General features: G+C 47.3%; 1 protein-coding gene across 1 annotated transcript in view; it reads right to left on the bottom strand.

The window, feature by feature from the left end:
• Positions 1 to 16,377, bottom strand: part of TMEM86A (transmembrane protein 86A) — a 30,891-nt gene extending 14,514 nt beyond the window's left edge. The window contains exon 1 of the mRNA XM_040328007.1: positions 16,212 to 16,377. Within this exon, the coding sequence (XP_040183941.1) occupies positions 16,212 to 16,232 (21 nt within the window). The 5' untranslated portion in view covers positions 16,233 to 16,377. The remainder of the gene's footprint in view (positions 1 to 16,211) is intronic.
• Between the last annotated feature and the right edge of the window lie 224 nt (positions 16,378 to 16,601).

Raw genomic sequence — 16,601 nt, 5'->3', positions numbered from 1 at the left:
CCAATGATGGGGCACTATTCCCCCCACTGACACCAATGATAGGGCACTATTCCTCCCACTGATACCAATGATAGGGCACTATTCCTCCCACTGACACCAACGGGGCACTATTCCTCCCACTGACCCCAATGATGGGACACTATTCCTCCCACTGACACCAACGGGGCACTATTCCTCCCAATGACGGGGGAACTATTCCTCCCGCTGATACCAATGATGGGACACTAGTCCTCCCACTGACACCATGGATGGGGCACTATTCCTCCCACTGACACCAATGATGGGGCACTATTCCTCCCACTGACACCAATGGTGGGGCACTATTCCTCCCACTGACACCAACAACAGGGCACTATTCCTCCCAATAACGGGGAACTATTCCTCCACTGACACCAATGGTGGGGAACTATTCCTCCCACTGATACCAATGATAGGGCACTATTTCTCCCACTGACACCAACAACAGGGTACTATTCCTCCCACTGACACCAATGATGGGACACTATTCCTCCCACTGACACCAATGGTGTGGAACTATTCCTCCCACTGACACCAACAACAGGGCACTATTCCTCCCACTGACACCAATTATGGGGAACTATTCCTCCCACTGACACTAACGATGGGGAATTATTCCTCCCACTGACACTAACGATGGGGAATTATTCCTCCCACTGACAATTAGGTAATATTCCAACAGTGGCGGCCCGTGCATTGTGGAACAGGTGCCACCCCCCCCCCCCCCAACACCTCCACTGCCCTCCCTATACATGTGCCCAGCCCCTTTCAGGACGCCGGACACATGAATTCCTATGGCAGGGATAGGCAGAGGGTGTGTATTTTGAAGCCAGAGGCTCTAATAGGCGTCAAAATAGGGTGGGCTCCGGGCGCAGAGCACTGAGTCCCGATCCTACCCTGTTGTGTGACGATAGCGAATTAATTTTCACTATGGTCACATTACAGTTCCTCCCCGCCAATCAGGAGGCAGGTCTGTGGGCCCATTTTCCAGATTTGCCAAGGCGCCAGGAGATCCTATTGGACGCCTAACACTTTGGAGAAAGAGGAGACACACAGGGGAGGAAGCCTGAGGAGCGGCCCCTGGAGCCAAACAAGATAACGGCAAGCAGTATCTGTAAACAAGAAAAACATTTCGGGCAAAAGGTATTAATAAGGGAGGACCTAAATACTCTCCCAGCAGCCAGCATCAGGTGGAAACTGATTACTGGGATCTGCTGGCTGCTGGGAGACACCCAATGGTGGACTACAAAACTTCCCCTCTGGGAAGCACATTGACACCAGCAGGTGATCAAGGTCCCGATACTGCAGCAGCTTGCTTTAACCCTTTGTATAGCATGCCAAACTAAATATCTGTAGCTAGATTCAGGTAGATGGCCGCATCTTTGAGGCGGCGTATCGTATTTACGCTACGCCGCCGTAAGTTAGAGAGGCAAGTGCTGTATTCACAAAGTACTTGCCTCCTAAGTTACGGCGGCGTAGCGTAAATGGGCCGGCCTAAGCGTGCCTAATTCAAATGAGGATGAGGGGGGCGTGTTTTATGTAAATTACTCGTGACCCGACGTGATTGACGTTTTTTTACGAACGGCGCATGCGCCGTCCGTGTACATATCCCAGTGTGCATTGCTCCAAAGTACGCCGCAAGGACATATTGGTTTCGACGTGAATGTAAATTACGTCCAGCCCCATTCACGGACGATACGCAAACGACGTAAATTTTTCAAATTTCGACTCGGGAACGACGGCCATACTTAACATTGACTAGGCCACCTAGGGGGCAGCTTTATCTTTACCCCGGCGTACCTCTCTATGGAAACGGCGTATCTTTACTGCGACGGGTAAGCGTACGTTCGTGAATCGGCGTATGTAGTCATTTGCATATTCTACGCCGAACTCAACGGAAGCGCCACCTAGCGGCCAGCGGAAATATTGCACCCTAAGATACGACGGCGCAAGCCGTCATATCTTAGCTAGGTTTAAGTGTATCTCAGTTTGAGCATACACTTAAACATACGACGGCTTAGATTCCGAGTTGCGACGGCGTATCTACTGATACGCCGGCGTAACTCTTTGTTTGAAAACCTACAGAAAAAGAGTTACACATTGTTTTCTCAGCTTTCACACGCCATTTATATTTTCTAAGAATCGGACGTGCACGACGCTCCAAGCACATTAATTACGAGCCTGCAGAACGCGCGCAGAGCGCCATAAATCAGACCTGTTATGCCTTTCGTACAGCTCAGTAAATAGACACAAATAAGCCATGCACGCCATGTACTGTACAGACAGGCTCATAAAGAATCCTGACAGAAACCCAACCGCAAACCATCAAGCGGCACTTATCTGTATTTATAATAGCTGCAATGCGGGCGTGTATCAGTGTGCGCCACGGCTCTAAACGGAGGTTCTTAGGCCTTCGGAGCTCCTTTACTAGACATCCAATGAGCTTGGAGTGATAAGGGGTTATATTGGTGAATCAATGAGACTTGTAAGATGGGGGTAGATGGGTAAGTTAAAGTAGAACTCCAGAAAAAACTAAACTAAAATAAGGCCGGAGTGTCAGCAAAATACCCGCAGCATTTATATCCATACAAGTAACTCCAAAACCCCAATCCAATCCGCATGGAATGTGTTCGGTAGGTCAGACTTTCTCAACCTTGTTATTGCCACCACTGTGCCCATTAAACGCTGCCACTGTGCCCATCAAACGCAGCCAGTGTACCCAGAAATTGCCACCACTGTGCCCATTAAACGCTGCCACTGTGCCATCAAACGCAGCCAGTGTACCCAGAAATTGCCACCACTGTGCCCATCAAACGCAGCCACTGTGCCCATCAAACACAGCCACTGTGCCCATCAAACACAGCCACTGTGCCCATCAAACACAGCCACTGTGCCCATCAAACACAGCCACTGTGCCCATCAAACACAGCCACTGTGCCCATCAAACACAGCCACTGTGTCCATTAAACGCTGCCACTGTGCCATCAAACGCAGCCACTATACCATCAAACGCAGCCACTGTACCATCAAACGCAGCCACTGTACCCAGAAATTGCCACCACTGTGCCCATTAAACGCTGCCACTGTGCCATCAAACGCAGCCACTGTGCCATCAAACGCAGCCACTGTACCCAGAAATTGCCACCACTGTGCCCATTAAACGCTGCCACTGTGCCATCAAACGCAGCCACTGTACCATCAAACGCAGCCAGTGTACCCAGAAATTGCCAGCACTGTGCCCATTAAACGCTGCCACTGTGCCATCAAACGCAGCCACTGTGCCATCAAACGCAGCCACTGTGCCATCAAACGCAGCCACTGTGCCATCAAACGCAGCCACTGTGCCATCAAACGCAGCCACTGTGCCATCAAACGCAGCCACTGTGCCATCAAACGCAGCCACTGTGCCATCAAACGCAGCCACTGTGCCATCAAACGCAGCCACTGTGCCATCAAACGCAGCCACTGTGCCCATCAAACGCAGCCAGTGTACCCAGAAATTGCCAGCACTGTGCCTATTAAACGCAGCCACTGTGCCATCAATCGCAGCCACTGTGCCATCAAACGCAGCCACTGTACCCAGAAATTGCCACCACTGTGCCCATTAAACGCTGCCACTGTGCCATCAAGCGCAGACACTGTGCCCATCAAGCCATCAATTGCTGCCAGTGTGCCCATCAATTGCCACCAGCTTGCCCCATCAAATGCTGCAAGTGTGCCCCCCCCCTCCGCCCGGCACTTACCTGTCTCGGGTCATGGCGTTGTACTCCACGCTCCCTCCCTCTTCGATGTCTTCTCCCGCCCTTTTCTGCTATGATTGGACGCCTGATAGGTGTCCAATCGCAGCGACTGTCGCTTCAGCCAATGAGGTGACAGGTAAACAGACCCGGTGCACCTGATTGGCTGAGAGGCGTGTCAGTGTTAGGGAAGCCATTTATTCACTTCCCTAACACAACACTGAGTAAACAGTGAACGCAGTGAACGCGTAAACAGTGAACGCAGAACATTGCACCCGTTGTTTACCAATTTGGAAGTCTAAACTCTAATCAGGCACTTCCAAAAAACCCTGCCACTGTAATTCAGATGCCCGGCGCCTGACAAGGGTCCGGACACCTCAATAGTGGCGACAATAGAGAGATTGGTCTCTCTATTGGTGATTGACGGGTGCAGGAGAGAGGGGGCGGCGCTCCTGCGCCCTCTATGGACGCACCGCCACTGCTGCAAGGACATTTTTGTGTTCCAGGATATATGAGCATTGTGCAAAGATTGTGGCTGTATCTTGGAAATTGAATCATGATTTTGTTGAAATATTGGGCCAGATTCACAGAATAAGTATGCCGGAGTATCTGCTGATACTCCGGCGTACTTTCAAATTTGCCGCGTCGTATCTTAATTTGTAATTCACAAACAAGATACGACGGCATTTGGCTAAGATCCGACAGGCGTACGGCTTCGGTTCTTAGGATGCAATACTTTGCCGCCGCTGGGTGGAGTTTGCGTAGTTTTCCGCGTTGGGTATGCTAATTAGCTGTTTACGGCGATCCACGAAGGTACGCGCGTTCGTCGCATTCTCTTACGTCGTCGCTAGTCGGCTTTTCGTGTCACAAAGTTACGGCTGCTATTGAGGTGGTGAAACCATAGACAGCCCATGTTAAAGTATGGCCGTCGTTCCCGCGTCAAATTTAAATTTTTTTTTTTTTTTTGCGTAAGTCGTCCGGGAATACGAAAGTATGTTACGCACGTCGCCATTCAAAACATTATGTCGGGGCGACGTCATTTCGCGCAAAGCACGGCGGGAAATTTAAAAACGGAGCATGCGCAGTACGTTCGGCGCGGGAACACGCGCCTAATTTAAATGGTCCCCGCCCCATTTGAATTAGGCGGGCTTGCGCCGGACGGCTTTACGCTACGCCGCCGCAAGTTTACACGCAAGTGCTTTGTGAATCAAGCACTTACGATGAAAACTTGCGGCGGAGTAACGTAAAGGACATACGTTACGCCGCCGCAATTCTTTATGAATCTGGCCCATTGTTTCTTGGCATTTTTCTACCATATATGGAGAGGAACAAATCCTCAGAAGGCATTGGTTGTGGGTTATAATGCTGAGTAGGAAGCCAATGGCACCATGGACCAGATCTCCCCGAAAATCAGCATTTTTATCTTGGCAGCCGACAAATCTCATAATCACCGGAAGTTTACTTATTTTAATTTTTTCCTCTCTGTAGATGTTATATAAATAAAGGTCAATAAAAAAAAATAAAAAAAAAATAAATAAATAAAAATCGCATTTTTAATGGCAGTCAAAAATAAAATAAAAATCCCCCGTCCAGATGCACCTGCGCCACGTAATACCACCAAGGACACGGAGTTTAATCATGGAAGTCACAGATCATCCGTTATTTAAACATGACAATGGTTTATAAACATGTAAGAGTCCTTTAATCACTGCGCAGGAATTAATGCCCAGGAGAGCCCTGGCACCGATATTCATTTACTCTAATGTACGTTCAGTAGCCGGGCCTGATGCGGGGAAATTAATATTGGCACAAGGTCCAGACAGCTTCTCGGCTTACCCTCCTGTCTCCTGGTGCCAGTTGTATTGGAGATAAGCGGAGCAGTGGGCAGGATAAGCTCCCTGCCTGGCATCCGTTTGCCCCGGCCTGGAAATTAGATCATCAACCAGAGCAAGCCACTGCGCCCTTTCAACGAGTACCTGTCATTGTATGGTAAGATAGAATTTACCAAACCTTTGGAGAGCATTTCCTAGGTAAAGAGTGAATCCAGCAAAAAAAAACAAAAAAAAAAAAAGGCGTGGTTGTTGTAAAAGGCAGATTATTTATTATATAAAAGAAATATATTATATATAAATATTATGTAATAAATATATAAAATTACACACACACACACACACACACACACACACACACACATATATATATATATATATTAAATATATAACTATATAAATTATATATATATATATATATATATATATATATATATATATATATATATATATATATATATATATATATATATATAAAATATTATATATTATATAATAAATATATAAATTACATAAATATATATATATATATATATATATATATATATATATATATATATAAAATTACATAAATATATATAACTATATAAATTATATATAGATATATATATATATATATATATATATATATATAAATAAATAAATATATATAACTATATAAATTATATATAGATATATATATATATATAGATATATATATATATATATATATATATATATATACACACACACACACACACTTACATTTATGTAATGTATATATTTATTATATAATATATAATATTTTTATATTATCTATATATAATTTATATAGATAGATAGATAGATAGATAGATAGATAGATAGATATATACACATCCATATACTGTATATAGATAAATATATAAAAGAAGCATTTAGCCCTTCCTGTCTAACATTTGTTGCTTACAAGTTAAGATCAGTATTTTTTGCTAAAAAATTACTTAGAACCACAAAAAAAAAATTATATTTTTTTTAGCAGAGACCCTAGATAATAAAATGGCAAAAATATGCGCAGATCTCCCGTGGCTCATCGGAGGGACAGCACTACACCGCAGAGCGTTACTCAGTGCCGCACGCTGTAAAGCCGCATTCCCGCGACGTGGAAGTGCGAATCGCCCCTAAACCTTTTTTTCCGTTCGTTTTTATTCATTTATTTGGAAATCCAGATATAGCTGGCGGCTCGGCGGGGTCACATAATGCCGCCATTCGTCTGCGATTCTCTCCTTCCTTTGTCCTCCTTCAGTGCGGCAGGAAGAAAAAAAGCTTCAGGGAGAAGAGAGGAAAGGAAGAGACCCAAGAATCTGTGTCACGAGCGTGCGCCGCTTCATTCTCATCCACCGTCCCAACTAATATAGGCCACCGGGGGGGGGGGGGGGGGGGGGGGAGTCTAAAGGAGAACTCCGTCATTCTGCAACATTTCCGGCTTCTCTGCATCCAGACTGTCCTGCATTCTTAAGATAAAACATCAGACATACACTTATTACCAAAAGTATTGGGACGCCGGCCTTTACACGCACATAAACTTTAATGGCATCCCAGTCTTAGTCCGGAGGGTTCAATATTGAGTTGGCCCCTCCCTTTGCAGTTATAACAGCTGGGGCACTATTCCTTCCACTGACACCAACGATGGGGCACTATTCCTCCCACTGACACCCAACGATGGGGCACTATTGCTCCCACTGACACCAACGATGGGGCACTATTCCTCCCACTGACACCAACGATGGGGCACTATTCCTCCCACTGACACCCAACGATGGGGCCAAATTAAACCAATGATGGAGCACAATTGCTTTCAATGATGCCAAAAGATGGGGCATTGTTTTTTTTCCCACTGATGTTAGGACCAGAGGCGTTGCTAGGGGGGTGCGGGGGTGCGGTCCGCACCGGGTGACACCCGCTAGAGGGGTGACACCATCCCGTTTTTTTTTTTTTTTTAGCTGACATGACCAGCCTGCCCTATGCAATCCCAGCCAGCCCTGTACCACCCCGGCCTGCTCTGTGCCACCCCAGCCTGCCCTGTACCACCCCAAACAGCCCTATACCCCCCCAAACAGCCCTGTACCCCCCCAGCCTGTCCTGTGCCACCACAGCCTAGCCCTAGACCTCCTCTGTAACTTTAAACAGGTAACCTAGAGACCATAGGCGTGCACACAGGGTGTGTCAGGTGTGCCCAGGCACACTCTAATCATCCTGTGCAGCACAAATTACCCCTACTGCCTTAGCTCCTCCCCTTCCTGCGTCACAGCGCTTCCAGCTTCCCTCCTCTCCTCCTTTACTGGCCCCTTCCCTTTCTGAATGAAGATTGTGAGTGATCGGTAGTGTGTGTTGTGTTTGAGCTTTGGAGTGCGCACCCTAATGCAATAGGCTGCGCACACCTATGCTAGAGACATTTTTAAAGCGTTGCCTATGGAGATTTCCTATAGATGTCTCCTTAAAGAGGACCTGTCATGCCTTATTTCTAGCACAGATTATACATCTCTTGTGATAGAAATAAAAGTGATTAAAAAAATTAAATAAAAATAAATAATAATTAAAAGGGACAGTGTAAAATATATATATATTTTTTAAAGGGACAGTGTAAAAATATATATATATATTTTAGGCACCCCTATCCCTCCAGGCGCATCCAGACAAATAGGTTGTCGCCATTTCATGGGGATGCATTGCCTGTGGAAATTTTTAAGTATTTGTCGCCATTTCACGAGCGTGCGCAATTTTTAAACGTGACATGTTTAGTATCTATTTACATCATCTTTTATATTTTACCCCCAAAAATTGGGTATCGTATTGTTATTGTTTTTTTTTTTTTTTGGAATAAAATTTATGACATTGGGGTAACCAGGGGGTGTGCGTTCGTGTCGCAGCGCTCAGCTGCAAAAACGCAACGAATGCACATTTGTTTATGTGGTTCCGTCAGCCGCAATTTTCACAAAAAAAGTGTCTAAGGGCCGGATTCAGTAAGAATTTACGCCGGCGTATCTATAGATACGCCGCGTAAATTCAAAGTTGCGCCGGCGCATCTTCTTTCTGTATTCAGAAAGCAAGATACGCCGAAAATTAGGCTAAGATCCGACTGGCGTAAGTCTCTTAAGCCGTCGTATCTTAGGGTGCATATTTACGCTGGCCGCTAGGTGGCGCTTCCATCGTAGAATATGCAAATTACCTAGATACGCCGATTCGCAAACGTACGTGCGCCCGGCGGAATTTTTTTTACGTCGTTTGCGGAAGGCTTTTCCGGCGTAATGTTGCTCCTGCTTCTATGAGGCGTACGCAATGTTAAGTATGGACGTCGTTCCCGCGTCGAATTTTGTTTTTTTTTACTTGTTTGCGTAAGTCGTTCGCGAATAGGGATGGACGTAATTTACGTTCACGTCAAAACCAATACGTCCTTGCGGCGTACTTTGGAGCAATGCACGCTGGGATATGTACACGGACGGCGCATCGTAAAAAACGTCAATCACGTCGGGTCACCACCCATTTATATAAAACACGCCCCCCTCATCCTCATTTGAATTAGGCGCGCTTACGCCGGCCCCATTGACGCTACGCCGCTGTAACTTAGGAGGCAAGTGCTTGGTGAATACAGCACCAGCCTCTCTGATTTACGGCGGCGTATCGTAAATACGATACGCTACGCCGCCATAAAAATGCGCCCGGCTACCTGAATCCGGCCCTAAATCTTTTAAGTAAAAGGCTTGGCGGTGGACGGCGTGCAATCCGATTGGGTTCCTGTTCCTAAGTATCTGGATGTGCGTTTTGTTGCACAAATCAGAGCGGTCGTCAGACAAGTGAAGTCTTTGAGACGCATTTGTGCAACGCAGCAGCTGCAAGGCGGCGATGGCGTTTGGGTGCGATGAGAAATTCCTCCATACATGAACCTTGTTGTGTAAGCTGAATCCAGCCTGGAGCACTGGGGGAGGGGGAGGGGGGCATCTCTAGCTAGGATCTGCATTGCAGTCGCCACCTCCTGCCTGGAAGGGGTTAATGATTGGAGGGTTGCAGGGGCAGGTAGGTGGCTGCAGTGACCCTGGCTGGGAAGGAAAGGGTCACTGGGTCATGGGAAGGGAGGGGGAGGGGAGGGGGAGGAGAGGGGGGAGGAGGTTACAGCTCAAAACAAACAAATCACGTGCTCTGTGTTTTCATCCGGAGGTGACACAACGATTGCACAACAGCGGGGGACTTTTGCAGACGCGGCACTCCTCCTCCAGCCAATCAGAGCACGGCCCAGCACAAACAACTCCGCTGTGTTTTATCTGCAGCAGGAGACGGCTGGGCGTTGTGGGACTACAAGTCACAGCATGCTCCATCAGGGAGAGAGCGCCCGCGGGGGATTGCACTTAGATTTGTAGTCCGGGTCGCCTTTCGCCGTACAGCTTGGCGCAGACTCGCGCACGGGAAACGCCATTTGTGCGTCTTTTCGCACCAGAACTTGCGTTTTTTTTTCAAACGTTAACGCGCGTCACGCCCCGACACACCCCGAAGCGGCTCCAGAACCTTCTCGCTCGAGAAGCGTAAATTATTTTTTTTTTTGCCCGTTTATCACGCCAAAGAAGATCTTTTAGGCTCCATTCACACCTAGGCGTTTTTACGCCTGAAGCACTACGCTCACAAACGCCAGAAGGATGAAATAACATTATTTGCTATGGTGACTGTTCACACCTGAACGCCGAACGCCCAAACGCCGAACGCCTGAAGCTCAAACAAGTCCCGGACCTTTTTTTGTCGCGCGTATCGTGCGGTTTGGGCGTATTTGAGCGTTTCCATTTCCCATAGAAAGTAATGGAAACGCTCGATTCAAGCGACTAGCGCGACAACGAGCGTTTGCTACGGGCGTTTCGTCGCTTTAATCAATAGAACTTTTCACCCAGGCAGAAGATTAATCTACCAGCATAGCAACAAGTGATGAAAAGATGATCATCTTTCCTATTGGCTAAAAGAAAAAACGTCGAAGTACAAAAACGTCGGACGACGCTGTATGCAAACGCGCAAATAAGCATGAATACGCGCGACCAAACGACCGACGCTCAGGTGTGAATTGAGGGCCTTAAGCTTAGTTACTGCGCAGTTTGGTGTCTTATACGTGTTTTACTGTGCGAAAAAAAACGCACATCTGCCCCCCCCCCCCCCCAGAGATTAATTGGCTCCAAAACACGCGGCCAAACGACCGTTTTTGCATGTTTTGTCACACATTTAGGAAACGCGCGGGTGAGAATGCGGCCTCGGGCTCCATTCACATCTGCACATTCGTTGTAAATGACACCCCAAACGCGGCCAACTGATGTGCGTTTTTGCGCGCGGCGAAATGCGCGACAAGCACGCCAAACCGATCGCGACGATGCCTCACATGTGTGGTTTAAGCACCATTTATATATTGGGGCGCGACTTACGTATGCGTTCACTTCTGCGCGTGAGCTCGGAGGGACGGGACGCTTTAAAAAAAAAAAAAAAAAAAAAAAAATCTTATTTCTTTTGTTTGTTTTTTTTTGTTAACACTGTCCCTTTAACCAAAAAAAAAAAATTCTGATCACCTTTCTTCCTTGCAATACAAAAATAATGAAAAAAAAAATGCAAAATACTAAAAAATAGTTGTGAAGAGGTGGGCGTGTTTTATGCCAATGAATCGTGACCCGACGTTATTGATGTTTTTAACGAACGGCGCATGCGCCGTCCGTGAACATATCCCAGTGCGCATGCTCCAAATTACGCCGCAAAGACTTATTGGTTTCGACGTGAAAGTAAATTGCGCCCAGCCCCATTCACGGACGACTTACGCAAACGACGTAAAAAATGTAAAATTCGACGCGGTTCCGACGTCCATACTTAACATTGGCTGCGCCATCTTTTTGGTGGAATATCTTTAGGCCTGAAAACGCCTTACGTAAACGGCGTATCTTTACTGCGACGGGCAAGCGTATGTTCGTGAATAGGCGTAAATCAGCGTACACGCCCCTAGCGGCCGGCCTAAATAGACAGCTAAGGTACGACGGCGCAGGCGGTCGTATCTTAGCTACATTTAAGTGTATCTGAATTTGAGAATACACTTAAATTTACGACGGCGCAGATTCAGAGTTACGACGGCGCAGATTCTACTGATACGCCGGCGTAACTCTCTGAATCTGGCTATGAGAGTTTCCGCTTTTAGTCATTTTGCTGTAAAATAAATTTTGCCAAAATCATACATTTTATATCAGCGGGCAATAAAATGCTTTTGGCGGCCTTTATATTCCGCCCCAAATCCTCCAAAGGGCCGAAATAAAAATAGTAAAATCAGAAATGAAGGTGAACGGCGGCGGCGGCGTCATTAATGCTCGTTTATAAATCCTCAGCGCCAAGGACCCTTAATAATGAATGAGGAGAAGATAGAACGCCAAGAAAGAAGACGGCACAATCTGCACCATCAGGAACTCATTTACTCCTGTCCAGGAGGGATGGAGGAGCAGGCTTGGTGGGCCGCCATTGGCCCCAGGGCCAGCAGTTGGGAATCCAATATAAAAAGAACATTCCACAGGCCGTTAGTAACTAATAAGCCACTATTGGGGGGAAAAAAACAATATTTAATTTCAAATATTTATTCTTGATTGGCTGGAATGATTGGAACGTGTGAACTATTCCAGTGCATTCAGCACATTCTCATCCACAGAACCCCTCACTGACCCTTGCAGACTCCCACAGACCCTCGCAGACCCCCACAGACTCCCATAGACCCTCGCAGACTCCCACTGACCCCCCAGACCCTCGCAGACTCCCACTGACCCTTGCAGACCCTCACAGACCCCCACAGACCCTCACAGACTCCCATTGACCCTTGCAGACCCTCACAGACTCTCAAAGACTCCCATAGACCCTCGCAGACTCCCACTGACCCCCACAGACCCTCGCAGACTCCCACAGACCCTCGCAGATTCCCACTGACCCTTGCAGACCCCCACCGACCCTGGCAGACCCTCGCAGACCCCCACATACCCTCGCAGACTCCCACTGACCCTTGCAGACCCTCACAGACCCTTGCATACCCTTGCAGACCCTCACAGACCCTTGCAGGCCCCCACAGACCCCCACAGATCCCCGGTGCCCCCCCAGGTAATAGATGGACACACAGAGAGAGAGAGAGAGAGAGAGAGAGAGAGAGAGAGAGAGAGAGAGAGAGAGAGAGAGAGAGAGAGAGAGAGAGAGAGAGAGAGAGAGAGAGAGAGAGAGAGAGAGAGAGATTAGAGCGAGAGAGATTAGAGGGAGCAAGAGAGGGGGAGAGAGAAATGAGAGAGAGAGGGGTGAGATTAGAGGGAGAGAGAAATAGATGAGAGAGAGATGGATTAGAGAGATGGGGGGGGGGGGGATAGACAGACAGACAGGAAGGTAGGTGGAGACTGTTAGAACTGATATGTAATCAGGCAAATGTGTTATTTCCATACTGAGGTCGGATCTATGAGAAGTGCAGCACAATGAATAATATATAGGCTCCCACTGACCCTTGCAGACTCCCACAGACCCTCGCAGACTCCCACAGACCCTTGCAGACCCCCACTGACCCTGGCAGACCCTCGCAGACTCCCACAGCCCTTGCAGACCCCTGAAGACCCCCACAGACTCCCACATACCCTCGCAGACTCCCACTGACCCTTGCAGACCCTCACAGACCCTTGCATACCCTTGCAGACCCCCACAGACCCTTGCAGGCCCCCACAGAGTCCCGCAGACCCCCACAGAGTCCCACAGACCCTCGCAGATCCCCGGTGCCCCCCCAGGTAATAGATGGATACATTTCCATTATGGACTCGGCAGAGAACAACGCATTCTATAGAAGTTCAATACATTGAAGGGAAAACTGCTGATGAAGAGAAAAAGTGATGGAGAGATTTGCATCACAAATCCACTATGGGGGCCGGCGAATGAGCAATGGAGCAAAGGCCGGACGTGACAGCCAATGAGATGTCTCCATACAATAAAAAGAGTAGAATGGGCCGGTTGTTAAAGATAATCCTGGTCCAAATTCTGCAGGTCAAATTTATTGGAGAACATTGTATAGAGAATGGAGGAGGGAGATCAACTACAAACATCAATTACTATGGATTACTAATAAGGGAGAGAGAGGGGGGGGATAGAGATCAGAGGGGAGAGAGATTATAGGGGGAGAGAGAGAGATTAGAGGGGGAGAGAGAGAGAGATAGATTAGAGGGGAGAGATTAGAGGAAGAGATTAGAGGGAGGGAGGGGGAGAGAGAGAGAGAGAGAGAGAGAGAGAGAGAGAGAGAGAGAGAGAGAGAGAGAGAGAGAGAGAGAGAGAGAGAGAGAGAGAGAGAGAGATTAGAGGAAGAGATTAGAGGGAGGGAGGGAGGGGGAGAGAGAGAGAGAGAGAGAGAGAGAGAGAGAGAGAGAGAGAGAGAGAGAGAGAGAGAGAGAGGAAGAGAGATTAGAGGGAGAGATTAGAGGGAGAGAGAGAGATTAGAGGGAGAGATTAGAGGGAGAGGGAGAGAGAGAGAGAGAGATTAGAGGGAGAGATTAGAGGGAGAGAGAGAGAGAGATTAGAGGAGGCGATTAGAGGGAGAGAGAGAGATTAGGGAGAGAGAGAGAGAGAGAGAGAGAGAGAGAGAGAGAGAGAGAGAGATTAGAGGGGGAGAGAGAGAGAGATTAGAGGGGGAGAGAGAGAGATTAGAGGGGGAGAGAGAGAGAGATTAGAGGGGGAGAGAGAGAGAGAGAGATTAGAGGGAGAGAGAGAGAAGGGGCGATTAGAGGGAGAGAGAGAATAGAGGGAGGGAGAGAGCGAGATTAGAGCGAGAGGGGAGAGATATTAGAGGGAGAGAGATAGAGGGGGAGAGAGATTAGAGGGGGTAGAGAGAGGGGGAGAGAGAGAGAGATTAGAGGGGGTAGAGAGAGGGGGAGAGAGAGAGATTAGAGGGAGAGAGAGAGAGAGAGAGAGAGAGAGAGAGAGAGAGAGAGAGAGAGAGAGAGAGAGAGAGAGAGAGAGAGAGAGAGAGAGAGAGAGAGAGAAAGAGAAAGAGAAAGAGAAAGAGAAAGAGAGAGAGATTAGAAAGAGGAAGAGAGAGAGAAAAAGGTGAGAGAGAAATTGGAGAGAGGGGGAGAGAGAGAGAGAGAGAGAGAGAGCAATACGAGAGAGAGATTACAGAAATATGTGAGAGAGAAATGAGAGAGAGAGGGGTGAGATTAGAGGGAGAGAGAAATAGATGAGAGAGAGATGGATTAGAGAGATGGGGGGGGGGGGGAGACAGACAGATAGGAAGGTAGGTGGAGACTGTTAGAGCCGATATGTAATCAGGCAAATGTGTTATTTCCATAGTGCGGTCGGATCTATGAGAAGTGCAGCACAATGAATAATATATTTCCATAACAAATACATTGTATCACATTCTATATCTATACATAGAGATCACATAGATAAGAAATGCAACCCACAGAACAATATATTTATCTCTTCTAGAGTGTAAGCTCTAAGGAGCCGGGCCCTCTGATCCCCCCTGCACTGTGACTGCACTGTCTTCCCCGATGTTGTAAAGCGCTGCGCAAACTGTTGGCGCCATATAAATCCTGTATAATAATAATAATAATAATAATAACAACAATGTATCACACTGTATCCAGCAATCTTCTCTCTATATACAATGTATCACACTGTATCCAGCGCTCTCCTCTCTATATACAATGTATCACACTGTATCCAGCAATCTTCTCTCTATATACAATGTATCACACTGTATCCAGCAATCTTCTCTCTATATACAATGTATCACACTGTATCCAGCGCTCTCCTCTCTATATACAATGTATCACACTGTATCCAGCGCTCTCCTCTCTATAAACAATGTATCACACTGTATCTCCTCTTTATATACAATGTATCACACTGTATCTCCTCTGTATACAATGTATCACACTGTATCTCCTCTGTATACAACGTATCACACTGTATCCAGCCCTCTCCTCTCTATATACAATGTATCACACTGTATCCAGCGCTCTCCTCTCTATAAACAATGTATCACACTGTATCCAGCGCTCTCCTCTCTATATATACACAATGTATCACACTGTATCTCCTCTTTATATACAATGTATCACACTGTATCTCCTCTGTATACAATGTATCACACTGTATCCAGCGCTCTCCTCTCTATATACAATGTATCACACTGTATCTCCTCTGTATACAATGTATCTCCTCTGTATACAAGGTATCACACTGTATCTCCTCTGTATACAATGTATCACACTGTATCTCCTCTGTATACAATGTATCACACTGTATCTCCTCTGTGTACAATGTATCACACTGTATCTCCTCTGTATACAATGTATCACACTGTATCTCCTCTGTATACAATGTATCACACTGTATCTCCTCTGTATACAATGTATCACACTGTATCTCCTCTGTATACAATGTATCACACTGTATCTCCTCTGTATACAATGTATCACACTGTATCTCCTCTGTATACAATGTATCACACTGTATCTCCTCTGTATACAAGGTATAATGAGGCATCATGACAGCAGATAATTGCACCTTTGATCTACAATGTATCAGAAGAAGGGGGGGGGTCTGATAGATGCCCCCTGCCCCCCATCCTCTCCCTCCCGGGCTCACTCACCACAGTGACCGGTGACACCATGTCTGCGATCCCCTCTTAGTCGGTCCCGGGCTGGGATCCCTCCGGGTCAGCGCTCGGTGGACAGTGTGATCGCCGCTCTCTGTTATTGTGTTCTCTTGCAGAATGCTCTGACGTCGGGGCCGGGGCGGGGCTAGATGTCAGCGGGTGGGCGGGGCCTGCTCGGTGTCTCGGGTCCCCATTCTGCAGGCTTGTTAACTCCTTCGGGACCGGAGAGGGCGGCTGGCACAGCCGTGTGTGCATGGGGGGATCCACTGACCAATCAGGAGGAAGGATCACCAGGAGCTGCTGCAATCATTCAGGAGGACTAATATGGATACAAATGACTCCCATCCCTGTACTGGCCCAGCTGCTGCTCCTGTGTGACCCAAG

This window comes from Rana temporaria, chromosome 11, assembly GCF_905171775.1.
Source record: "Rana temporaria chromosome 11, aRanTem1.1, whole genome shotgun sequence".
In the NCBI taxonomy this organism is placed as follows: domain Eukaryota; kingdom Metazoa; phylum Chordata; class Amphibia; order Anura; family Ranidae; genus Rana; species Rana temporaria.
This window is presented reverse-complemented; position numbering and strand designations above follow the sequence as displayed.